General features: G+C 33.4%; 4 protein-coding genes and 1 pseudogene across 8 annotated transcripts; 2 read left to right on the forward strand and 3 right to left on the reverse strand.

The window, feature by feature from the left end:
- Positions 1–919: 919 nt before the first annotated feature.
- LOC107930201 (glucan endo-1,3-beta-glucosidase) lies at positions 920–4,635 on the reverse strand. The gene is made up of 4 exons (XM_016861792.2): positions 4,363–4,635; positions 3,282–4,255; positions 1,552–1,870; positions 920–1,417 (listed from the first exon to the last, which is right to left on the reverse strand). Exons 1-4 carry the CDS (start codon positions 4,574–4,576, stop codon positions 1,395–1,397), a joined length of 1,530 nt encoding a protein of 509 aa, XP_016717281.1. The 5' UTR covers positions 4,577–4,635; the 3' UTR covers positions 920–1,394.
- A 2,040-nt stretch (positions 4,636–6,675) lies between these two features.
- Positions 6,676–8,522, reverse strand: LOC107930179 (thylakoid lumenal 17.4 kDa protein, chloroplastic). Its single transcript, XM_016861762.2, has 4 exons — positions 8,257–8,522; positions 7,864–7,982; positions 7,316–7,562; positions 6,676–7,061 (listed from the first exon to the last, which is right to left on the reverse strand). Exons 1-4 carry the CDS (start codon positions 8,417–8,419, stop codon positions 6,838–6,840), a joined length of 753 nt encoding a protein of 250 aa, XP_016717251.2. The 5' UTR covers positions 8,420–8,522; the 3' UTR covers positions 6,676–6,837.
- Positions 8,523–12,150: 3,628 nt separating this feature from the next.
- LOC107930274 (Werner syndrome ATP-dependent helicase homolog) lies at positions 12,151–17,364 on the forward strand. 4 transcript variants are annotated; one of them, XM_016861886.2, is made up of 9 exons: positions 12,186–12,598; positions 12,680–12,808; positions 13,401–13,524; positions 14,680–15,107; positions 15,282–15,358; positions 15,505–15,640; positions 15,796–15,999; positions 16,274–16,299; positions 17,082–17,364. In XM_016861886.2, exons 1-9 carry the CDS (start codon positions 12,233–12,235, stop codon positions 17,131–17,133), a joined length of 1,542 nt encoding a protein of 513 aa, XP_016717375.1. In that variant the 5' UTR covers positions 12,186–12,232; the 3' UTR covers positions 17,134–17,364. The 4 variants fall into 4 exon arrangements, 3 of the variants coding, with proteins under 3 accessions (XP_016717377.1, XP_016717378.1, XP_016717375.1); XM_016861888.2 differs by lacking the exon at positions 16,274–16,299 and having other exon boundaries at positions 12,151–12,598; XM_016861889.2 differs by lacking the exons at positions 16,274–16,299; positions 17,082–17,364 and having other exon boundaries at positions 12,181–12,598; positions 15,282–15,386; positions 15,796–15,937.
- A 377-nt stretch (positions 17,365–17,741) lies between these two features.
- LOC107930168 (oligopeptide transporter 6-like) lies at positions 17,742–19,170 on the forward strand (annotated as a pseudogene).
- A 121-nt stretch (positions 19,171–19,291) lies between these two features.
- On the reverse strand, positions 19,292–25,642 carry LOC107930167 (U-box domain-containing protein 44). Of its 2 annotated transcripts, XM_016861748.2 has the most exons (6): positions 25,369–25,642; positions 25,093–25,205; positions 23,299–24,671; positions 22,184–22,487; positions 21,267–21,760; positions 19,292–20,376 (listed from the first exon to the last, which is right to left on the reverse strand). In XM_016861748.2, exons 3-6 carry the CDS (start codon positions 24,529–24,531, stop codon positions 19,372–19,374), a joined length of 3,036 nt encoding a protein of 1,011 aa, XP_016717237.1. In that variant the 5' UTR covers positions 24,532–24,671; positions 25,093–25,205; positions 25,369–25,642; the 3' UTR covers positions 19,292–19,371. The 2 variants fall into 2 exon arrangements, with proteins under 2 accessions (XP_016717237.1, XP_016717236.1); XM_016861747.2 differs by lacking the exon at positions 25,093–25,205 and having other exon boundaries at positions 25,369–25,594.
- Between the last annotated feature and the right edge of the window lie 973 nt (positions 25,643–26,615).

Here is a 26,615-nt window from a genome sequence, read left to right on the forward strand (position 1 = left end):
TCGATATGGAGAGCCACTAAATATGGGATTTGGCAAGGTTGTATGATAAGTAGTTTTTTTTTTTTGCCAAAGTATGATAAGGTAGGTTTAAATGAATGGAAATGAGAGAAAAAAGATGAGGATATTTCTCTTTATTAGTTCCCTCCTAGAGGTGTTATGATAAATTTATATATAGGTGTTATGATGAATTTATATATGGGGATAAGGGAGTCTATGCATTAAGAGCTCATTGACAGTAGAGTTATATATTGTCTCTTTGCAATGACAGTGACATGACATTTTAATGTACGGTCTCCCAAAACAACTAGATAATCAATAGGTTTGAATCCTTACGTGCCTCAAACAAAGATGACATTATGAAAGTTCGCTTGTTTATTATGGTTCAAGTTTCACTAAGCTCGCATGGTTAGAGATTCGTTCGGTATAGATACCTTAACTCATGGTTTATCAGTTGATAACACGTGAAAGAGACATAATAAACATTAAAAAAATTAAATTACATTTTTTTTATAATAGAGGTAGAAGGGAGTTACTAAGAGTTTAATCTAAATTCTCATACCACATCATAAATATACTTAAGTTATTAGCAAAAATCAAATTAATTGACTCGTCTCAATAATATTTTTGGCACCATTATATTCCAATCATTTTTATATAATTTAAATTTTAACAAAATAATCTTATTTATTATAATTGTCTTGTAACGTTTTAAACATATTTAATGTTTTTATCATAGTAACTGAAAATATTTTTTTATTTAATAAATATTTAATAATTAAAATATTTAAAAAAATTGAAATACTTTATGCAGCAAATAATTAAACGAATTTCAATTTAGTGAAACTTAATATACATGAATAAAATATAAAATGCAACCATCATATTAAACAAGTATAAATCCTATAAAAATTATTTCAAAAGTAATTCTCTATTAAACTATGTTAGAGTTCGAATGGCACAAAAAATATACTATAAAACATAATATTTCAGATTGAAGCATACGGATTTAACACAGAGACACATATATGTATATCTTTGAGCTTGTAAGAAAAAATCGTATAAATCTGGAATGTAATTAATAATTAAGCATAAATACCATCACGAATGAAGATGTGATCATGCATGCCACTTTGTGTTGGACAACGAGTAGGAGAAATGGAGGTTTGGGCTCTAGAAAGTAAAACCCAAAATATATTTTATATTCATAAAGATTAATCCCCTATGTTTCTTTCACGTGACGATGCATGCACCCACATGCCTATAATACATACCAGACCACTCCTCCTGTTTTTGTTTCCTTGTCCGAAACTACAGAAACTAAAAATGAAACAAAATTGAAAACTGAATCATTCAGAGTTCCATGTCTTGATCCGTTGGATTTGCAGCACAAAGTGTCAGTACTGGCATTTTCCATAGCCTGCAAAAAGGAGGGGAAAAAAACCCACCGAAAAGGATCAAAAGAACGTTTCACAAAACTGATTAATGTTCACGTTTATTTATGATTAACAACTAGAGTTAAAATTGCAAAATAATGATTGCGGGTTAAATTACTCGGATCAACGTTGGTGATGGCTCCGGTTTGGTCGAAATCGCAGTCGGAGTCGTTGTTTCCGGTGGATTGATAGTAAAGATTCATGGCGAAAGCGGCATGGGCTCGAACAGTGTTAGGGAGGAAGCAAGCACCATGTTGTTGAATGGGTCCACAGTCCAAACCCAAGCCGCAAACATAATCAATGTTCCTTTGCAAAGCGTTGTCATCGGCGCCTGTTTTGGGAAGACACCATTGTTTCCTCTTAGACGATCTTGGCGTCGGATTTGAAGGTGCGACCCTCGGCACTGGGGTTGGGTTGTTTGGAATCGATGATCTAGCCTGTCAATCCCAACCACATGACATCAACAGATCAAATTCATTAATCATTATTATAACCAATCCATGTTATCTTAACTAAAGTATGGCACCCACTAAACTTTATGTAAAAAAAAATTATAAAGAAAAAATATATAGTTGAGTTTTGTTGAAATATTATAATAGCGAAAAAAAAAAGTGACTAAATTGTTATAAATTGAGGAGGTTAGTGAGAATTATCGATCAAAATGTAAATTTAAACAAATATAACAGATTGTTTTTTACAGTTTACCTGTATTATTATGCCAAATGCTTATCCAAAATTTAAAAGAGTTTAAATAAAAATATTATACTTAAAAAAACAAGCTTAGGTTAAATAATTAGGTATGTATAAAATATCATTTTAGTTTGACTTCAATATTTAAAACTCAAGCTTGATTTGACTCGATTATTTTTGCTTTATAATATATCAGTTTTTGTTGAAGAGGAATCGACTCTCTTATTAGAAGAAGTATTTGAAGTGTCGTCCTCTAAGCAGCCAACCGAGACCTAAAACAATGGAGGCATTGTGCTCGGGGTGTCTGTACTCAATTTTAATCTTGGGGTCAAAGGCGAAATCAGGGGGCTAGCAGGGTCACCGACGCCTTAAAATGGAAAAAAAATCATTTAAATCCTTTAAAAAATTTAAAAATTTAAATCAGTAAAGATAAAATGCACTTTGGCCCCTTTAAAAAAGATAAATTTTTTATTCAATCATTTAAAAATTATAAAAATAGAGGCTATTAAAATGATGAAATTGCATTTTTACTATCGTAAAAATTACAATTTAATTTCGGCCATTTTAAAAAAATTTTCTAGCTTCACCTCTCCCCAAGGTTTTGTCTCTCAACCTCGAAAAAAATCCAAAAGAGTTCATAGAATTTATCGAGAGCGTCTAGGGTCCACCCAAAATATGTTTTATCATTTTGGCTTTGGCAGGGATAGAGCCCAAGCCCTTTCTGTATATATTATGTAATTTATATAATACGAAAATTAAATATATATTATAATGTAATTATTAAAAATTAAATTTACATTTAGAAAATTAATAAAAATAGATGTGGTGATAGTTAAAGATATATATAATTAAATATTAAATAAAATAATTTATTTAAAAAATATGGGTAAATTAATTATCATTATATACTTTAGAAATACGCATAGTTTTTGGACCAAATTTAATATCTAAACTAAGCTTGAACAATTATAGGTAATACTAATATCATGAATTTGATCTGACTTACCTTTAAACACCATAAATTCAAGTTAACTAAATAGAAACAAATCATTTTTAAGGGAAAGAAAATTGAGTATAACAATATTGATATTGAAGCATATCAATATGGGTATATTGATATGTAACGTTGAAATTCAAAAGGTGGGTTGTAGAAGTTACCGTGGGCCTTAAGATCCCAATATCGTAAACCGGGGTCATGTCTGGTTGGAAGAGACCGAAGTTCCTCTCGGATGTCGGGCCAGGCTTAAGATCTTCATTGAAAAGCGCAAAAATGTAGGTCTCGAAAGTCCGGTTTGGCATTAATGGTGTGCCGGCACCCGACGATACGTGCCGCTTCAGATTACCATTGTATTCGCTTGCAACATTTGCATCAACGCCAACTTGGGTCGAATCCCCCATCGATGGCCAACCCGTTTCGGCTATCACAATCTCCAGATCATCAAATCCCAGGACTTTCATGGCCAAAAACACCGCATCTAATTGAGCATCCAACATGTTCGTATAAAGCAACCCCGTGTTTTCGTCCAACACTCCGGCATTTGGCCTAAACAGTGCGTAATCAAGCGTATCGGGCGAGCAACCGAAAAACGGATACGGGTTTATCATAAATGGTGATTTTGTAGCTCTAAGGAAGCTAAGCAATGGCTTCAACACATGAATGTCGTAGCCCAGTCGAAACTTTCCGGACGACGGTGGGCTTGAATTCGAGAGAACGCCTAAAGAATGAGGCGTCGAGACTTGGATTCTCCGGTCTAATGAAGCCGCCACAAGGGCAGTGTGGAGGGTTTGCATCGCCGGAACAAGGTTTCCGATGAGCATTTTGTCCGCCGTCGTTATCACTTCATTGCCGACTAAAATACGAACTATATTAGTGGCTGGTGTATAAGGTTGAACATTATCTTCCACCCATTGTCGAGCAAAATTCAGCTTTGTAAGTCGAGGAATTTGATCATTTGGAACAGTGACCGTTACAGCAATGCCGGTGTGAGCAAATGCTTTAAGGATATCAGGGTTGGCGTCGTAGAGCTTAACGCGGTTGATAACGGTGGACTCCAAAAGGAAATGCGCCACTTGCGGTGGTGGGGGAAGATTGTTCGCGACGGTGCCATAGTTCACGCCAATGGACCCAACTCCTAGATAAGGAGAGAAAAAAAAAAGCAACAATTACCTAACAGGCTTACACATATATAATAACACAAAATCTTTGAAAATGGATGAAAATGATATAACTTTTTGGTACCTGGAACGAGCGTTGATACAAGAAAAAGCGAAATTACAGCGACCAATATTGAAGAAGACAATGGGATGAATTGTTTCGCCATGGCTAGCTTTTGGTGGGTTAGAGAAGACGGTGATCGTTGGTGCAATGGGGGAACAAGACCAACATGGCTGAAGAAAAGAAGTTTTAGATGCTTTACTTTGTGATTGGGGTTTGGAAGTGCGACATGAAGCATGTTGGCAATTAAACTTTATCGTTTGTGCTTGCTTTAAGATCTAACTTTGGATCCTACGATCTTACGTTACTAACTACTCAGATTTTTCTATTTTTTATAGCATAAATATAATTAAGGATCATGTAGAAGTGAAATTCTCTCATTGGGGACAAGTAGATAAATTAAGGATCAGATCTTACTTTAGTTCATGATGGTAAGGAATAATCTTTTCTTCCATCCTGGAGAAGGTATTGTTAAAAGATAAATTAATGTTGAGTTCCTTATTTAAGCTTAAAATGGAAGGTGCTGGTTTCATATTCATGCTGGCTACAGCATAAAGAATATCATACAGCTTCAAATAGCCATTGAGAATCCAATTAGTTTTCGCACAGTTTTCAATATATGCAGCTTTTGCTATTTAGTCATCCTTAAAATTTATTTGAGATTTGAAATACCTCTAATAAGATTAAAACTAGATAGTAGTGAAACTAGGTGTTCTAGTGATGGAATTAGATGTTGTAATAACGACATTAAAAATTATATGTATTTTAACTAAAATGCAGCTATAGTGATGAATGAGAATGTAAAAGGATTATGGAGGAAATTAGACTAAACATATATATGATAAATTATTAAAAATATTAAAAAGTATATATAAATTACATAATAAAATATAAATTAAAATTAGATTTGTGTTAAAATTATAATTAAAAAATGAAAATTGTATTAATATTAAAACTAAATTGTTTTTATACTATATTTTATATTAAATAATGAAATTTAAATTTAAATTATATTTTTCTTAAATTTATTGAAAATATAATTATATTAAAAATATAAAAAATTTGTAAAACTTAAAAATATGAAAAATTAATATTTTATTTATTATTTTATTAAACGTGCTTTGAAAAAAAATAATTCAACTATTGTTAAATAATTTTAAAACTATTTTTTAAAAATAGTAAAATAAAAATATATAAAATGCATAAATTAAAAATATCAAAATATAGAAATGAATATAAATATAAGCTTAATAAAATTTTAAGCTTTTTAAATAATCTTAAGTTAAAAATTTAATGTGTAATAACAAATGTTGTGTAAAATTGAAGGATTGGTACTGCAAAATTACCATGTTAAAATATTTGAATAAAGAACTTAATCAAAATAAATATAAAAATTAGAACTAAATAAGAAAATAAACATTAATTGCCTATAAAATCAAATGCACAAAATTGCATGACAAAGTAACTTGAAAGCATTTATTATAGAATTAGCCCCAAATATACATTCTACAGGATACATAAAAAAACAAACCCTAAATCTAACACTTCCATTTTTTATTTTTACAATTTTAGTTGCTCTCAATCCTTTTTCCCACAATTTTTTCTCAATTTCTTTCTTCTTTTCTTCTCCCCTACTAAACATGAAAAACAAATTCATCTTTTTTTATTATTATTTTATTTAAGAGTATTGCATGTAATAGGGAGAAACTTCTTTCGACCAAGGCCCCCTTTGGATGAGTGGTAACTATGTTGCGATAAAATTTTTTATCTTTTACCTCACAATTATAGTAATTAATCTTAACCTCACTGTTGTTTTTAATATTACCAAAGGTTAACACACCGCCTATCTAAAGGGAGCCTAAGCAGATAACACCAATAATGCCTTAATAGAAGAAATGGTTTCTTGTTTATTTTAGATGGCTTTTAATCCCCTTTCTCAAAATTTCAAGTATAAATTGCTATATTTGTTATAGTTTATATAGGTATAAATTTTAAATTTATATACGAATTTTGATCTAATGTGTAATTTGATATATAAACTTTGATTCAATACAATTAATTTTTTTTATAACTTTTATTGATATATATTTTTTAAATATAGTTTTGAATTTTTTAAATTTAAAAATTTAATTAACTACTGATATGACATCTACTTACATGCCACATCAACAAAAGTAAAATTTTCTATTAATTTTGAGATTTTACTAAATAATGCAAGTTTGGGAGTAAAAATGAAAAATATATAGAAATTTTCTTTTAAATAGTCATTATGCCTTTAAATAATAAAGCAAACTTTCAAATCAGACATCAGCCTGAGCGCCGATTGACCCAAATTCCTTTCCACAAATTTTCGATCTGTTTCATTTGCAGCCCAAAGCAGATAAAAGACGCAGCGAAACCAGAAATAACTGTTTTCCAGTACCATTTTTAATCTCAACATGAAAATTAGAAAAGAAAAAAAAAGTAAGAACATGGAATATATATGGGTATATAAATCAGTCATCGGCAACCCAACTCAACTCTTCCTTCAACACTGATGCTTGTGTTGGTACAAAGCTTCTGAAGATCAATGTAACCGATGATGGTATCTTCGAAAACTGCATCTTCAAGCTGCGCATTGTCGAATGTTGAACCAGATAACACTGTGTTCTTGAATATAGCTCCTTGCAGATTCGCTTTTCCGAAATTAACTCGATCTAAAACCGCATTCGAGAAGTCTGTACCTGTGTTCGATATATTTTGAATCATTTCCCATTTTTATGCTAAACTTATTCACCATGATTTCCAGTACTCCAACTTGGATGTGTGTTGAATACACACATTTACTCGGTACGTGTATGCTTAATTTTTTCTAAATGTTTTCATGTATTTTGAGGATCATACTCATATATCTGTATCTAAATATAATTGTCTCAAAAACACTGAGTTACGATAAGATGTATGATTGCGGAAAATGCAAAACATAAAGAAGATTTACCTTTGAAGCTAGCTCCAACAGCATAAGCCTTTGACATCACAGCTTCAGACATGTCTGCACCATCAAACTTAGCATCCGACATAAGTGCAGCCGCAAGAGATTTCCCCTTCAGGTTCGATTTCTCGTTAGTGTAATCGCAGAAGCGTAGATCGAGCGGCTTATCGTACACACCATTTGCCTGACCTATGGTGTTACCAACGAATGCACGCTCGCATCGGTTTGGCTCCGTTGACAACGGAGGAAGCCTCTGCATGACAATGCTTTAGTAATTAGACATTTTTAGTAGCCTTTTGACAGTGTTAGTTTGAATCGTCAGATTGATATGGGAACATTTATTCCCCAATCCCCATAGTCATCCTTACCCGAGCAAGCCAGTTACTAAATGACCTAAGGCAACTTGGATAGACAGTTTGATTGAATTAACTAGGCTAATTTACGTAACAATTCCATTATTTCTTCTTTCAGGCTAAGATACAAACAGCTACCCTGCAACAATTTATGTGTTCCTGGCAATTCTTAACCCAGAAGGAGTGGTGAAGGTTTTCAACCTGATTGGCAGCAATTACAGGCGAGGCAGTGGCAACGGTACATACAGCAAGAAGGCCACAAGCTACAGTCCTCAGTTCCTTAAAGGGAGATTCCTCGGATTTGGGAACACGTTTGCTAGCTGCTTCCATGGAAGAAAACATATCAGCCTTAGTAATTGAAGAGAAAACACAAAGCTAAACATGGCTTCCCCCATTAAAGTTCCAGACAATAACTCAACAACATAAACCCCAAAACATGACTTGAACTGAAGACATCACCGACAATTGAGATTTACCCACATAATGCGAATTACTTTCAAGCTCGAATCCATATTCCAAACATTCAAAAAGATGAAAAGAGGAAAAAGAATTTGGAAGCAGTTTAAGAAAGAAAAAAAAAAGCAAGGGCCATACCAGAAGAAGAACAGGTGATTCTGAGAGGTACATGGGGTTGATGAAGAGGACAACCATGGCGTTTCGTTGATAATTGTGGAGAGGATAAAGAGTTATGGGAGAGTGGAGTTAAAAGGGTCATCATTTTTGAGGGTATATATTTTTCTGTCTCTTTTATCTCCATTTTGAGAGCTTATCCATTGACGATGGTTCTAGTTGCAGCAGGTTCATACGTCTATCTTACCTGGCATGACACGTTGGATTTCGCATCCAATAGACATTGATGTGTTTAATCCGATTTAAGACTAAATTTACTTAAAAGGGATAATGTCAGTAAATGTATTTTCAAAAAATATTTAATATGATATTTATATTTTAAAAATATTTAAGGTAGTATTTAAACTATCAATACATATTCCATTTTTATATTTGTATTTTTATAAAATATCAAATTTGGTGCTTTTACTTTAAAAATATTCAATATGATACTTAAATTATTAATATGAATTTTATTATAATACGCAATATTAATACTATTATTAAATTTATAAACCGACCAATTAAAATTAAACATTTCAAATTTTCTTTTTAAATCATTAATTCACATGCAAAATATAACATTGTGTTAAAAAAACTAAATAAAGTTAAATTAAAAAAATAAATAGCTAAACATATGATTAATAAAAAAAGTAAAAATTAAATATTTAATTGATGTAGATATTATAAGTTCAAAATCAACTACATCCAAAATTTTTCTTAATTTTTTAAAAATAAAAAAATAAAAAATATTTAAATAATATAATTTATTTTAATTATCGAAAAATAATAATAGCAACTCAATTCATGACTTAAAAAAAAGTATAGGTATAAATAATTTTTTTGTTAAAATACAGTTAAATTTTTTTCAAGTTTTAATGCATCTAGTTTGATGTAATGAAAAAATTTTCTACAGATCAAAATTAGAATCTTAAAAAAGAAGAGTTTTCCTATTTTCAGAATATAATTTTTTTATTAAAAGTTACAATTTTAATCAATAAATATAAGTTATAAAACTGATGCTTTCCAAACAAAAGCATTCATTCCATTTACTAATTATATCGTAAAAATCATTAAAAAATAGCAAAGAATGACAAAATGGTAATAAATATTTAGAGGTAAATTTGTTTCATTTTCCCTTATTGTGCCTTTGAGGCTTTGACCATCGCTTCCTCCTCAATGCTTTATGGTTATGGCTTTGAATTTCAAAGACCTCGCAGTTTGATTTCTCGCTGTAAAAAGTGACAAACAATAGGCCAATCGAAACACCAAAACTCCCAAATCAATCAAATAATCTTTTTATTTTTAAGAACAAAAAAAGAATGGATAACAATCAAGGCGGGTTCTTGTCGTGGTTGGGGACCAGCGTTGCCCAAGCCTTCTTTGTATCGCTGGAACGATTCGCTTGCATAAACCTTTCAACTTCTGATGATGCTGAAGATTCAGAAGCGCATGATCGCCCTCTCATGTTTTCGAGCTTCAATTCCGTTTCATCATCTGTTATCTCTAGGGCCGTCAACAATCACGCCCCTGCCAATGATGTCGCTAATCTTCCCGTCTAAATCTTTCTTTCTCTATGTGTTTAATGATTTTTATTATGAATTTTTATATGAATTTTCTGGTGTTTTTTCTCTTTTATTTTTCGTTCTCTAAGATTGTTCAATTGCGCTTTTGTTATTAATGGGTGTCTGTTAAAACTCAAAATTATTTCATTGAATTTTATCCACTTGATGAATCTGAATCGACTTATTATTTTTGTTCTCTTGTTTGAAAATTTAACGAAGTTTTATATAAACTCCAGTGTTTTTATTTCTTCTTTCTTTTAGATAATTTGGAATTTCAATGTTATTAGTCGAGATTTCATAGTTAAGATTTCTGAATATCTTTCTTCCCTCCTCTGAAATTTAGAAAAAAAAGAAGAAGCTCAAATCTTAAAATAAAAATGTTTTTATTATAAAAATATTTATGTCTTTTATTATTTTAAAATTAGAAAGATATTTTTTAAAGAAACTACTCACATTCTTTTTAGCCATTTAACCGTCGATAGTATTTTCTTTCATATATTATTAATATTTTTTTTTGAAATTTTCACCCACGTATGTCTATTTCTAATATTCTTTTTGTGTTGCATGTTCGTGGGTTTTTTATAAAAATAATATTAAATATAAATTTTAGGTTAGCCCAATAAAAATACATATATAAATTTTAAGTTAATTTATACAATTAATCCTTATATTTTTTTCGTTTTAAACAGCTTAATTTTTTATTTTATATTTTTTAACTTTTTTTTACCACTGCTTCTCTTTTTGTTTTCCTCTACTTTCTATCCTATACTTTTATTTTTTTGTGTAATTTAATTTTTTCGAGTGAGGAGAATTGTGAATAAATTTTAAAAATAAACAATTTGTAGTGTTTTCATTTAAATTAGTAAATAAATAAATTTCAATAGCTCCATCATTTCTAATACATTTAACAAAATCAATTAGTTTTTATTAGAAAAGAAACTCAAAATATATTAAATAACAAAAATTTGACAATATATCACTTTTCTTGTCGCCTTGGCACACATAACGTGTAAAGTTAATTGTCATTAGAGATTTAAAACTTGGGTAATTAAAATGAAAATACCTTAAAAATTGAGTGACCAAATTATGAAAATTTTATTTTGGGTGACTAAAAGGAAAACACTTTAAAACTTGGGTAATTAAAATGAAAATATCTTAAAAATTGAGTGACCAAATTATAAAAATTTTATTTTGGATGACTAAAAAGAAAAACACTTTAAAATTTAAGTGACCAACTAGATAATGTATCCAATTTTCTTACTTAACCCAAATTTCCTTGATGATATATTGCCACAGACATGGTGAAATCACATGCTATATATAAAAGATAGAGATGTTCAAGTTCACCGTAATCCAAAAAATTAAGTATTAGGCAGTAAAATTAAAAGAACAGATATGATGGCTTATTTACATACAACATCTCAAATGAGTAAGTTTTAGTGTGTGCCAAAGATTATGTTTGCCTTGATTGAAAGATAGAAGTATGAGACGCCTATTTTTCATTTTTTTATATAAGTGAAGCGACAATAATATAGAAGAAATAATGGTATAATATTTGAGAAGTAAAATAATTTTGATAGGATGCGGAATAAAATTTTATGTTTGAAAGCACTAATTGATTAACCGTCACCTGAAGTTATACACACCAATAATATTAAAAAATATGTCAAAATTTTTACACGCCATACATGATTAAAAGATATAAATACCAAAAAAATCGACAATAAAGTGCATTGCATGCATCTTTCACTGATTACTGATCTCAATGGGATCAAAACATATAGCTAGGAATTATTAGTTTTTGTGTTCCTTTGTAAATAATGTACAAATCATAAAAAAAACTTACATTTGTAATATTTTGGGTAAAATGATAAGAAATTATTCTTCAAATTTAAGTGTTTGAATTTAGGGTTTTTCTAGTTTTAATGTTTAAAGTCAGCAAAAATCTCAGCTGTGTTTTTCCATTCATGGGTACCATGATCATAATAAATTAGATTCAATATGAATATTTGAAATCAATGCTTAACTTTGACAACTATAAGAATTGAGGTTTGATTTATTTATATTTATATGGATTTCAACATTTATAGGTGTCGAGTTAATTAAATATTAAAAAATATTTCAAAATGTAATAAAAAATTATAATTTGAGAAAAAATATTTAAATAAAAACTCGCTTTAGAAAAAGAATTGCTAAATTATAGTCTACAATAAAATAATTGTAAAATTTTTGCATCACATCAGCATCACCATCTTATAATTAGCAAGATTTGAATGCTAAATAAAGCAAAGCCCAAATGTAATTTACAATGGCCCAAAAAAAGGTGAAGAAAGGCTCAGAAAAAAGTAAATCCCATTTAAATTTGCACAAATCCAACTGGAAATTTCTCTTACAATATGGATATCCACATAGTTTCGTCGATCGACTCGTCCGAGTTCACTCACCTGACTCGCACCCTGTCTAAATCCACAGTCGTCGGACTCGATGCCGAATGGAAGCCGGTTCGGTCACAACGGTCCACTTTCCCCACAGTCACCCTCCTCCAACTCGCGTGTCAAATCGGAGATGACTCTGCCGGATGGGACGAGTCGGTTGTCTTCTTGCTGGACCTCTCCTCTCTTCCCCTACCTTCGATATGGGAATGGATAAAGGACGTGCTTGTCTCACCAGATATTTTGAAATTAGGGTTTAAGTTCAAGCAAGATTTGATTTATTTGTCGTCAACTTTTCGTGCTCAAGGAGGCAATCCTGGCTTTGATAAAGTAAGTTTTTCTTTTCAAATTTGTTCAATAAAAAATTCACTGTAAAAATGTGGTAAGGCTTTGTCTAACAATGGTAAATAGGTGGAGCCCTATATGGACATCACAAACATATACAAGTTTTTGCAACATAAACAAGGGAAGAAAATATCAAAGGATACAAAGAGCTTGTCAGCAATATGTGAAGAAATTTTGGGTCTTCATCTTTCAAAGGTATGGGTTTTTAAGCAACCAAGTTTTCATTAATTTTCTATAGTTACTTTTTTGGTAATATTTGTTAGGTTGGGAATTCAGAATTCTATTGGTTCGTGTGCGTGTTTGAAAAATGCAGGATATTTCCATATTTTCTTGCTTTAATTATGATTAAATGCCACCGTAATATCTATGTTTTAGTGGGTGCTTACTAGCTCACCCCAGTATAGTTACGAGTAAATATTATCCTAGAAATGGTATCAAGAAATTTTGATGATAATAAATGAAAAGGATAATATCTGATTCGCTATATAACTCTTCAAACACGCTGGTTTTTACTTATAGAAGAATGATATATATTTTCCGTTTCAATTCACGTAAAGAAGCAGAAAGATCAGAATGATGTAAGTTTTCTACTTAATCTTAAATGGTGGAAAAAATTTGTTTCCATTTTTTTCTTTCCCTTTTGTTGGTTAGGCTTAGAAGTCTCTCACACTCTCTCCTTCTATTGGTTAAGTTGAATTAACCACTAACTTCAGAAAGGCACTTGTCAGGTTCTGTAGTTCCTATAGGATTATGTGGCAATTTGTTAATATACTCGAATCTTTTCTAGGAACTTCAATGTAGTGATTGGTCACATCGTCCTCTTACAGAAGAGCAGATAAGATATGCAGCTACAGATGCACACTGCTTGCTTGGAATATTCAAAATCTTCCAGGCCAAGGTTATCAAAGAAGGTGAATTTGAAATGTGTAGTTTGTCATTAGTTTCCTTGTGCTAATAGGATAGGATTTCTGTCTTTTTGAAATGTTTGTTCATCTTCCCAGCTATTCAATGTTTAAGAAAGCTAGACATAGTGTTCCATCCGAGTTTAGTCTCTAAAGTATTTAGGTCAAGCCTGTGATAGCTATCTTTTAGAAAATGAGCATGTGCATATATTGATAAACTACGTAGCATTTTAGTTTGTTACCCTTTGTAACCTTTCATTACTTTATTCATATAGTTTCTGGTATTACATTATTTGCTGCTGCTGGGAATTGTTTTAATGCATTTATGGTTTCTATATTACTTTTCCACACGTCCTATTGTATAATTTGGTTTTGCAAATAGGAAGCTAAAAGATGCTATATAATCAAATTTCTGCATTGATGTGATGGATATTGAATCTTACCGTATGATTATGATAAGTATGCAAAACTGTAAAGCATACAGAAAGTTTTAAGATATTTTGCAGGATTGTTGTCTTAGGAGTTATGTTGTTTCATGACGGTTGGACATTTTTTCAAAAGCAGCCATAAACCCTTAACATCTCTCAGTATAACCTTTCTGGAACCTTTTTCTCCAACTATGAATTGGTCGATGAAAAGTAAAATGTCACACAGTAATAAGGGCAAGGTCTAAACAATATTTATATTTATTTTTTAATATGTTTTGTTCATTTTGTTTTAGCATTCTATCTATAGATGGTATATTCGAAGCCACCATGCAAACAAAAATTGTCTCCCAATACTGCTGCTTTTGCAATAATGTTTCAATTAAGCAAATTAAAATATGTTCCTATCATGTTATAGTTTAGCCAACTTTTCTTTTCCCATTTTTTTTCCAAAGCTCTGCGCCTAACTTTCTTTCCTCTCCAGATGGATTTTTATTTGTATTTGCTACTGCCATAATGTGTATCCTGTACCTTGCATTATTAAGGTTCCACTTGCTGTTTGGACAATGTCCTTCCATTTATTGAGCTTTTCAGTGGAAAATCATGTTTTATTACTTGAATGTCTTTATGAACAAGGCATTTCTTATCATTATCACATGAGATTCTTATTTGCTTATCCAGTTTCACTGAATTATCTTATGAGTTAGGTTGAAAACATCTGGACCACCTTTTATCACAGGGCCTTTGTGTAATCATGTCAACGAACAACATCAATCTAATGTTAGTTTAGGATTGAAGGGTATTCTTGAGATGCCTGGTTGTGAGAATAAGCTTGTTGGGAGAAAATTTTGCAATGCACTGGATATCGTCCAAGCTACTGCTTCTTCTGAAGAATGTGAAAGAATAGCCAGGGGAGTCGAGGTCATAAGAAAAACCAAGCCTATGGATGAATCTCTCTGGAAGATTGTAAGAAAATATGGTGAAAAACTTTTCTTGCGGGAATCTGATAGAAATCCAAAAGCTTCCAGAAGGAAAGGAAAAAGACGGTCTTCAGTGGTTGTTTGTGAAGAAAAGCAGCTAGAGAATTATGGTGATTGGCAAGGCCCCCCACCATGGGATATTTCCTTGGGGGGTGATGGATGCCCTAAGTTTTTGTGTGACGTGATGGTAAGCAAATTGTTTATTTGCTCAATGTAGTCTGCAATGCAATTCTCTCTTTTTCCATCAGCAATTTAGTTTTATTCTAGGAATCCTTTGAAACAACACTACCGGAGAATTTAAAGACTATGCTATTACTGTTTATACTGTTGTTGGTGGGAGTATAACATGGTACTTATTTAGGTTGAAGGCTTGGCAAAACATCTTCGTTGTGTTGGTGTAGATGCTGCAGTTCCACATTCCAGAAAACCAGAACCCAGGTTGTCCTCTCATCAAAGTTTGGAAGATGTATATTTCTGTTTATCTTTGTTTCATAATTCTGAATGTTTATATTGGTACCATTTTTTCTGAATATATATTAGCAATGAGAGCATTAACTTTTTTGTCAAACTTTATGTGCCTTTAGGGAGCTAATAGATCAAGCATACAAGGAGAAGAGGGTGCTTTTAACCCGAGATGCCAAGCTATTGAGACACCAGTATCTGATAAAGAATCAGATATATAGGGTGAATAATCTTCTGAAAAACGAACAGCTACTTGAGGTGTGTTTGCAGTCATACTTGTAAGGAGATTTGTGATCCTGCAAGTTCATATTGGTATTTGGAGACCAAAAAATAAGGAGGTTTATGAAGGTGAAAATAAAAATATAATAATAAAATGTACTGTACAGGCCTAAAATATCTTAATTGTTTTGTAGGTAATTGAGGTTTTCCAATTGAAAATTAATGAGGATCAGCTGATGTCGAGGTGCACAAAATGCAATGGGAGATTTATACAAAAGCCGCTGACAGTAGAAGAGGCCATTGAAGCTGCAAAGGGCTTCCAAAAAATTCCGAACTGCTTGTTTGACAAGAATTTAGAATTTTGGCAATGCATGGACTGCAACCAACTTTATTGGGAGGTAGTTTATTTCCTCTTTTCCTTGATCCTTGAAATGAGTTTCTTTTCCAACACAGAAAACACATTATAAGGCTTGAATCTTGGATATCTATTTTAGCCACCCCAATTTAAATTACTCAAGCCACATCAAATAGCCTTGTTCTTGAGATGATTAAATCACTTAAGGATGTTATTTTCTGAATGCCCAACATTGCATCCATACACATTGGATCGGGTTATTTGAAGTTTGGACTTTCGAAGATCTAACTTGCCCCAGATTAATGCTTCAGTGACAGTTATGCCAAATCCTTCAAAGTGTCAGGTAGGTTTTAGTTTGGCAAAAATAATCTGTGGTAGATTTACCATATCGTTTGCCCTCGTTTTGGTCCCTTATTTCAAAGGGCTAGTTTGGCTGCTTGTGACCTGTTCACTGCAGCCTCTCTAGACTTAAGGCATGGTCATGTTGACTAAAAACAGTAATTGTGAGTTTAGGGTTGATCTGTTCAGTGCTAATGTGGGGAAAGGGTTATTTAGAGCTATGTTGATCAGATTTTGGTGTGAGTTTCGGATATTTGTATGTGTTTGACATGAGTATATCCATTTCTATCTTTTTTCGTATATTTTGAGGGTCATATCCCTACGTCCATATTCTAAGATTTATTAGATACGGGTGTTGAAAATGAGTACGTCAAGAAAAATAAAATGTTAGTGACAGAGATCTAGTGGATTGCTTTTGTGATGATCCCTAACAACAGATGTCCTGAGCACCATCACCATCCCAATGAAATGTCACAAAAGCAGAAGAGGTAGTCCCTTGAGATCTTTGCGGTTATTTCTCTAAGTAAATTGTCATTATCTGCATTTGTAAGAGCATCAGCTCTCTATTTTTCAATGAGAAAGCCCTCGAAGTTTCTGAAACCATGCTGTTTCTGCTTCTATGCCTTATATATCAGATAGCCTGCACTTGAACTTAGAACACTATGATCCTATGATATACATTTTGTTTCAAAACTGTTGATCTGTTGAGAAATTATGTTTTTACCGATGTATAGGTAAATCTTTTATGCGTTTAAGTTATAAACAGTTGGTTTGGTTTTATTACAGGGAACCCAGTACCACAATGCTGTTCAGAAGTTCATCAATGTCTGCAAATTGAAGGAATGATTTGGATCTTGGAAAAACAATACTATCATTTATGATATATCAGCATATATTATCAAGATTTTTATGTAATACTTGATAGTATTAGAGTAAGTACAGGGATTCATTTATATTACTTAAAATTTAAGTAGTCTTTTTAATATCGTGTGTGATTAATATTTAACAAAGTTTTGGATATGATATTTTTATTATATCAAGTGAGAATGATTTTTTAATTTATTTTATACATGAGAATGTTGGTTTTAATGTATATTAAGGTTTAAGCTTTTTATTGAACAAATAGTTACATAACTTTAATTAATTTAAAATTTAACGTGCATAATTTAAATTAAATTATAAATATAATATGATAGTAGAATTAAATAATTAGAAATTGAATAAAAGATTATGTAATTGTTTAAAAAATTATGGAGTATTTGTACCAAATTTTAGTAGATTTGAGGGATGTGCGGATCAATTTAAAAAAAGAAAAAAGAAAATTTATTTTATACTCGTGATTTATGTCACGATACCAGTCTCGTATCGGTTCGATGTCTTCAAAGTGAAGAACTTCCCCATCTTTTCCAGTGTACTTTTCAAGTCAAGCGGTGAATCATATGACATCTTGAGCACTGTTAATCCCATGTTTCATCTTAACGAAGTGGTTAATCGGCAGAACAGGGGAGTTCATCTCAGCACTTCGGATTCGCTACGTTAACTGCTACTATTTTCCATGAAAGGTAAAGAGGCTTCGACCTTGACATGGCATGAAAACGTTATATAAATCTCAGTTTCTTTTTCTCATTTTCTGCTGCTACATGCAGAGACCTATGGAGACAAACAAAGACTGCTTTTAAAGGTGATAAGAAGATGGATATTCACATGAAGCTTATGACGTACATGTTTGTTTCGAAATGGTGGTTTGTTGTCATCCTTGTCTCGAATATCAGCCTTGTTCTGTTCACTTGCCAATACTACAACGAGTCACTTCAGTTGCCAAGGTGGGGTGTGTTAGTAGCTTGTGCCATTCCATTTTTCTTCATCCTTCCAATTGGTATTATTGCTGCTACCATAAATCAGGTTGGAAGAAATTTCCGATTCGTAATTTGTACGTACCATGGTTTTTGTGTGTTTTTGTGCCTCTGCAGGCGTCAGGTTTGAACATTTTTACCGAATATGTGATTGGATATTTGTGCCCAGAGCTGCTGGTTGCGAATATGTGCTTCAAGGTGTATGAATACATTAGCATGACTCAAGCTCCAACCTTTTTGTCGGACTTCAAGATCGGTCATTACATGAAAATTCCACCTCAATCAATGTTCATGGCACAGGTCAGTTCTCTGTTTACAATCCTGAAAACAATCGATCTCTTGAAAATGTAAATTGATAATGTCGACATATAATTTGGCATTGCAGGTGGTGGGAACACTTGTGGCAGTTTTGGTGTGCACCATAATTCTATGGTGGCTCATGGAAAGATTCCCCATCTTTGTGATACCTCATTGTTGCCACCTGACAGTCCATGGACTTGCCTGATGGACCGCGTCTTCTTTGATGTGTCGGTCATATGGGGGTTCGTTGGACCCCGTAGAATATTCAGAACCAAAGGTGAATACAGTAATGTCAATTGGTTCGTTCTTACTTCTTAGTGGAGCAGTGGCACCTCTCCTAGTATGGCTAGCACACAACGCGTACCCCAATAAGCAATGGATCCATCTTAAACACATGCCTGTCCTCTTAGGTTCAACAGCTCTGATGCCACCGGCCACCACAGTGAACTTCAGAAGTCGGTTTATCATTAGCTTCGTTTCTGGATACGTCATTTTCAAATACCGACCGGATTGGTGATGTTACAAGTATGTCCTCTCGGGCGGTCTTGAAGCTGGGACCACATTTATGACTGTTGCTATTCCTTACACTGCAAGCGAGGAGCATTGGTCTTCAATGGTGGGGATTCCAACTGCAAATGGTGTTCAGGCTGACGGCTGTCCGGTTACCTAATATTACATGTTACAACTTTGAACTAATCTCTTGTAAATAATGTAAATAATGCTTCTGGAATTCTTTTGATAAATTACCTTTGTAATTAATGTGCAGTATTCTTTATTTTTCCGAAATCAAATTGATTACCAGACAGGATCAATTGATTGGTTTTTAAAATTAAAGAAAAAAGAGAAGAAAATTGGAGTTCTTTTCACCAGTGTAAAAATAGATATTTATTTGAAAATTACAGGCATTGGATCATATCTCAGATTTAGAAATATGAAGACTGTTCACCTAGAACATTCAACTGGGCAAGGACTTTGGCAGCCATTGATTTCATTCCACTGCTTCCCCTTTGAGTTATATCGACGATCGGCATTTGAGCCAATGTCGCGTATCTCTGCTTCATCTCAGGCAACCGAAATATCCTTTCTAGAGCTCCCAATGCTTTTTCCTGCAATTTGGTTGAAGTTGAACTCAGTAGTTTTATAATTGGAGGAATGGCATTTACTTGGTCAAGCACTTTGCAACCATTTTGCAATCTTTCATTGTCAATCAACGTCAACAGGGCATCTAAAGAAGCTTCGGCAGCTCCAAAATGTCCCTCCTCAAGCATCCGAACGAGTGGCTCCACAGCATTGGCCTCTAAAATGCAAAATGAAGACTCAACTGTACATATACCCCGGTGTACTTGGCAGCCTGTTTCTGATGCAGCAAAGCAGCAAATGAAAGCTCTCGTTTTCTTTAATGGCTGGCTCATTGCGGTGGAACTTTCTGAAAACTGTTTAAGTGACACCGCTGCATATTGTTTTGTTAAAGGAGTGCCTGAAACTAGTAATTTTGTCAATTCCAGAATAACACCAGTTTCAGCAACCTTTTTCTGACATTCTTTATTTGTTGAAACAGTGAAACGACAAAGGGCTCTAACAGCATCCTCTATTCCATGCTCCTTGCTCAAGGCATTTCGGTTTCTACCAGTTATGAAAGCAAAGATTATTATATCCAGTGCCCCGGAATCTAGAAGCCATTGAGTTATCTGTAAGTCCTTGGGAAGATTCGAGATGATACCCATAGCTGCAGCGGCCTCTTCTTCATCAGTTGGAGATTTTATGATCTTTAGCAATGTATCAATGCATCTCTGACCCACATGGTCCTGGAAACTGATGTCATCACCATCTATTGTCAAGCAATAGAATAACTTCACTGCACTTGCTCTCACCCTCACCATTTGGTTGGTTACCTCACATAATTGAACCAACACTTGGACAGCAGGGAGCTGATGATCAAAAAAACATTTGAATAAAATAAAATATTAGATATAAATTCCTGATTTCTTAGTGAAACCACCAAAAAAAAAAAGTGAAGTAGAAGATGAGTTAATAGCTTTCCCTCAAGATTTGCAGAGGGGAGGTATTTGGTGGAATCTTAAAAGTCTGAAAGTGCCTAACATAAGCACATTTATCCAAGTTCTAAGAATGGTTTCCTTATGCAAACTAGTTTTCCAAGTGAACTGTTTTCATGTCATGTTTGGAGCCCATGTTTCTCAGATTTTTCATTTCCATACAGTGTTCTATTCAGACACAAGAATCGATATAATTCTCCAATTTTACTGGCATTTCCACAAGATTTGCAGAGGGGAGGTGTCTTATGCAATCTCAAAAGCCTCAAAATGCCTAACATAATCACATTTATCCAAGTTGTAAGAATGGATTCCTCAGGCAAACTTATCTAAGTGTACTGCAGAGAATATTTTCCACGTTATGAAGCCTATGTTACTCGATTTTCATTTCATACTGTGTCATCAGACATAAATACAGATATAATTCTCCAAATTTAATGGCATCCCTCAAGATTTTCAGATGGGAGCTGTTAGATGCATTCTTCAAAGTCTCAAAATGCCTAACACAAGGTCATTTATCCAAGTTCTAAGAATGGTTTCCTTACACAAACTAGTTATCCAAGTGTATTTCAGAGAGGATTTTCCAATGTTATGTATTGAAGCCTATGCTACTCAAGATTTTCCACTTACAGACCGTGTCATATGCAGACACAAATATGTATATAATCCTCTAAACATATGAAAATTTTTAGTATACTGTGTCAGACCCCGAAACTAACTCTTGAACATGATAACATTGAATTGGGACAGCTCAGATGCATGCATACCTGTCTCAACTTTGCTCTGATTTCTGAACCTGAAGATGACCAGCACACTGCACAAAAAGCTTCAAGAATGTTTCTTTGAATGTTGGGTCCCGTGAAAGAAATCAATGAAAATAACTTAAAGATATCTTCACCAGATTCCAGCAATGAGATTTTCTCATCGTCAGCTGCTGGGCTATTAGTTGATTTGGCAAGGTGCATGATTACAACTGCAACCTGTTCACGCAAACTTGGGGATGACAAGCTATGGCAATAAAGGATTTCAAATAATGGTCCAACTGCACCTTCTTTGATCATCTGCAACCCATTTTGGGGCAAGCTCGACAGATTCTGAAGGGCTTTTACTGCCACTGTTTTCATCCCTAGATCTTCATGAGAGAGTAACTGAAGAAGAGGTCCTAGTGCTCCCCCATCTTTAACTAGGGATAGTTTATGATGATCAGTTAAGTCAATTTCAGACAATGTCTTAGCCATCAGAAACCTCACATCATCTGGTCCTGCATCAAACCAGATTGTGACTTCAAAAACTCAAGACACTCTGCTATCAACTTTGACCACTTGTGTCACTCAGACTGGGACGTAAGTTTTGAATATGGGTACGTGTCCAAAACAAGTATGATCAGATTTTTCAAAATTCTTCCATGTATTTGGAGAATCCTTGAAGGTCATATCCCAATACCTTGCATTGAACACAGGTGATCAGTATAGTGCCACACCTTTACAAGCACTTTGACCTGCTTAATTTTTTTTCAATCAATTACGTTTTCCAGATTCTTCATATACTTTGTGTCTAATATATAAAAAAATCTTGGTAAATATTGAACACACTCATATTAGACACAAACTCACATCCGACACCAAACCAAATCAGGGTACATAGCCAATTATAGTGAGGCAAGAGGTCGTTATGGAGAACATACCTGAAGAAAGAAGGTGCAATAAAGGTTTGAAGAAATTTGCCTTAGCCATCTCTATAACATTGTTATCAAGGAAAGAAAGATTGTCCAAAAGCACTTTTGAGTCTCTAGAAGCTTGAGCATCATCACTGTTTAGCATATTAACTACAAGAAATATACAGCCTTGAATGGTTCCAATGACATCTCGCACTACACTGCTTCTTGATAATTGCAATAACAACTCTAAGGCCAACTTGCTTTCCTTTATTTGGCGAGCAAGTGAGCGGACAATGGATTTAAGTGCATCATCTTCTTTTGCAATTCTTTCCTGGAAAGTTAACAAGATCAGTTTGAGAAATATATATATTTTACATTAAATTGCTTGTGAAAGTTCAATTGGAGGTCAGTTTTTTTGTAGTATAAATGAAGTTGCAGCTTGGCATTGTAAATACTGGGATTTGAGCCCTAATCTTGCTGGATCTTATTTCTTGAGGACGGCTATATGAATCAACTAGTCTAAGCCGTGGTTGATTTAAATTGGAAGTCAGTCTCATCTGTAAAGGCAATGTGCAAGAAGCTTTGTCAAAGAACTCTGATAAGGGGGAACACAATTCAATATCAAATAGTCAAGAGTTGGACTACGGCATTATAAGTAAGGGAGGGTCCCCCTTACACTATAGATACGCTTTTTTTGCAAAGGATAAAACGATGAGGATGTGTTTTAGGCATCCAAAGCAAACAATACCTAATAGCAGGACAGTATAATAACGCTGTCTTTGAGAATCCATTATGATTCCATACCATTACCACCCCTCGACAAAAACACATCCACATTTTGTCTACGGCTAGTGTTAGGGGGATAACAATCCCACGTCTACTAATGGATCCTGACTTTTATGTAAGGGCTATTATTCTCCTATTGAGATGCTTTTTCTCAAAAGACTAATTTGTGAAAAAATGGTTTTTAGAACTCCAAAGTGGACAAAATCTCATAGCAAGCATAACCCAACAATTTTTACCTAAACAAAACAAACAGAAAAAGTAACATTTTAATATCCTCAGTTTCTAACCAAGTTTATGTAGTTTATTCCCAAGTAAATAGATTGGAGTAAATATGAAAGAAGTAAAACTAGAAGTACCTTGTTATCATGACTGTCTTTAGCAAGATTGCAGAGAATGGCTAGAGCCTGTGTTCTTACTTCACGATTTTTTGCACTAAGAAGTCCGCTGAGAATTGGTATATAACCCTCAAATGTCACCCACTCACAGTGTAGCTCCCGTTCCCTGCATAGATCCTGCAGCTCACATAGAGATTGAAGCACTTCGTGTTCATCATTTGACTGAAGTTTAGGTTTGATAGAAACAATGGTGATCATCTTGTTCCTGTATTTCCATTCTTCAATTGTTTGTCTAAGAGTTCTGTTAGGCTGTAAAACCAATGAATCCAATTGTATTGAGGTTGATGGACAGTCCTTATGTCCGTCTGCAAACCATCTCTCGATGGCACTTCTTTCAAATGTCCGACCTGATGAAATCTCCACCGGATCCACCATGACATCCATGGTGATCGGGCAATAAAATGACTGGAGAGCCTGCAAAGGTTGAGTACCAAGTGAGTCCCGCTCGTTTTCATACCGCTTGGCTTTCTCCTCATAGGATGTCATAACATCAGCCATTTCAAGCAACTCAATAATCTGTTCCATTCTTCTAGATTCAGCCATGCTGATTCCAAGTTTTGATTCTTGTATTTCGGCCTTGAATTCTTCGAGTTCCTTTTTCATGGCCAAGTTTTCATCAGGAACCCCAACTCTCTTAGCAATTAAAACAAACAAATCATTTGCATAACATCTATCAACATTCCTCTCTTGTAAACAAGACTCAATCATCTCCAAAACTGTAATCTCCTTTACACTGGGAGTATATTCAGCTTCCACCATATCCTTGCACAACCTGGTAATCTTATTAATAATTCTCAGATCATCCAAACGGGCCAAAGGGATACGATTTAGTGCTCGAGAAATCTCTTTCGTGCTGTTCTCTAATTGCTTCAAGATTTTCCTACAGTTGATCAAGAGATAACTCTTGTTTCTACTTCCACACTCGAGAGCTAGCTGATTCACAACTTTAATCTCCAAGTTCACAATATCTAGACCATTTCTTAAGCTCTCAGAATCATCTACATTTGATTTTGACAAATCTTTTAAGATGAGTGTGATCTTCTCCATGAAATTTGAGAATTTCTTGAAATTCTCGGTCTGTGTGACGACAGCCTTGGCAGCTTGAATGCAATCAAGTATTGCAACTGTGGTCTGAGAGAACAACTCAGGTAGTGAAACCATTGATTTAGTTGTTGTAGTCATGTCTTTTTCCATCTTTCAACGTTCAAAAAAAAAAAAAACACAAACAACAAGACAATCACAGAAGAGATCTTCAGTTCTGACGCTGTTTGATATCCATGTAGAGTCCCAGAGTACGGTGGAATTCAGGTCATTGGAATTGGTAAGACCAACCTCTGCAACTCAATTTTATAGAATTATAAATCAGATACCGTTAATTAAATTTAAAAAAAAAAAGAAAAGAAAAGATGGATTTGGTTAAATCTGTGAAGAACTAAAAGATGAATTTGGTTAAATCTGTGAAGAACTCAAATTAGAGAGATGAAATCAACTATTAGAATTGTTTATGTGCCTCGGCTCTGCTAACAGCCATAGGGGGTTCACAGGAGGAAGTATGGTTATAGAAAAGCAACCTCATAGGCTTGAACTCAAGATCTCTAGCTTATAGAGATCTTGAGGGAGCCTGCTTTTCAGCAATCATGTCCTCACTCTTCGGTGACTATAGCTTTTGCCTGTTCGGGCAGCACAATACACAAAACTCTGATAGGGGACAATATAGGAGTTGTCGAGGTCCGACCTCAACGAGAGTAAACAAACCTTTTGCAAGAAAATCAAAATTTCTTGAGTCAATCAGCATCTAACGGGGAGATATGAGATGCAAAGGCTTGATTCATTTAAAGCATTCATTTCCATTCATTAGCAGAAACTAGCTGAAAAACATACCAATAAAAAAGCATTTTGTTCTCAATTTTTTCTCAGCAATCAAACAAAATACAAGAAGCAAAACAACTCTTTCTCAAGTCATTAACATCACTGGACATGTTAACACTTAGCAGAGATAGCAGAGAAACATAGAAAGAAGCGGTGGCTAACCTGGATACAGTAAGTCAACGCATCTCTTACTTTTGGGTCAAGTTTTATTTGCGAGAAAACCTCTCGAATTTTCCGGGAAAGTTAATCGCAGCCAGGAAAAAATGCGGCTTTGGAGAGCTTCTCCCTAGAAACAGAGCCCTTCTCCTGTAATTTGTATACATATAATAAATATATATTTTACATAATTCCTCAAGTCTTGTATTCAGACCAGTGTTTTTTTGTCCTTAAAATATGGAGATCGTTGACAAGTCAATTGTATTAGCTCCAGCTGATTATTTTGCGATACGGTCTATGATAGATTCGTAAATAAGAGAAACCCGATTATGCCACGTCACGAAGCGTGAAATAAATTTAATTTGATTGGACACTTAACGCAGTTAAAGTCGCAGCTGCACGAAACGGGGCCATTCCTAGGAGTATGGGATCTGAACTTGCAGTGGAAAAGACGTTAAGGTGGAAATGGCGCCAACATAACGGTAAATTTCAAGTTATCTCTATTTATATAACGTGTGTATATATATATTAAAAATAGTGGAATTTTTTAATTTAAAGTTAAAAGAATATTACAATTATAAAAATGTCTCCAAACAACAATAAAATCCAATCAGATTAATACACATCACAAACGAACAAAACATCTAAATATATACTTTATTTATAAAGGTATTTTATAAAAAATTAAAAGGTATAATATCGAAACATTTTATAATAAAAATATTAGATTTCTTTGTAAAATTATTGAGCTAGTATTACTTGTAATATTAAATTCAGTTTTTTTAATAATTATTATGGATAGTTTGAATGAAAAAAAGATTTAAAAAAAAAATCAATATCATCTTTTACTTTTTTTAATACTATATTAGAGGTGGAAGATTGAGTACATATGATTTGTAGGGGTTTCAATTGATTACCAGACCTGAACTAGCATTAACTGAATTAGTTGACATTTTTAAACTCTTAACCGTTAATTGAATTGAATTTTTTCAAAAAAAATTTAACCGAACCGAACTTTTTCAGTTAATTCAGTTGATTAACCGAATTTATATATATTTTTAAAATTTTAGTTAAAACAAGTATAGAACATATCAAAAATTAACCGAAAAAACTTGGGCTAATACTTATATCTTATAATATTATTTATTAACTTCGGTTAATTAATTGATTTCGAACCGAATTAACCGTTAACCAAATTTTTAAAAAATTATTAACCAACCTCCGACTGAATTAATTCGATTATGTGACCGATT

This window comes from Gossypium hirsutum, chromosome A09, assembly GCF_007990345.1.
Source record: "Gossypium hirsutum isolate 1008001.06 chromosome A09, Gossypium_hirsutum_v2.1, whole genome shotgun sequence".
In the NCBI taxonomy this organism is placed as follows: Eukaryota; Viridiplantae; Streptophyta; class Magnoliopsida; order Malvales; family Malvaceae; genus Gossypium; species Gossypium hirsutum.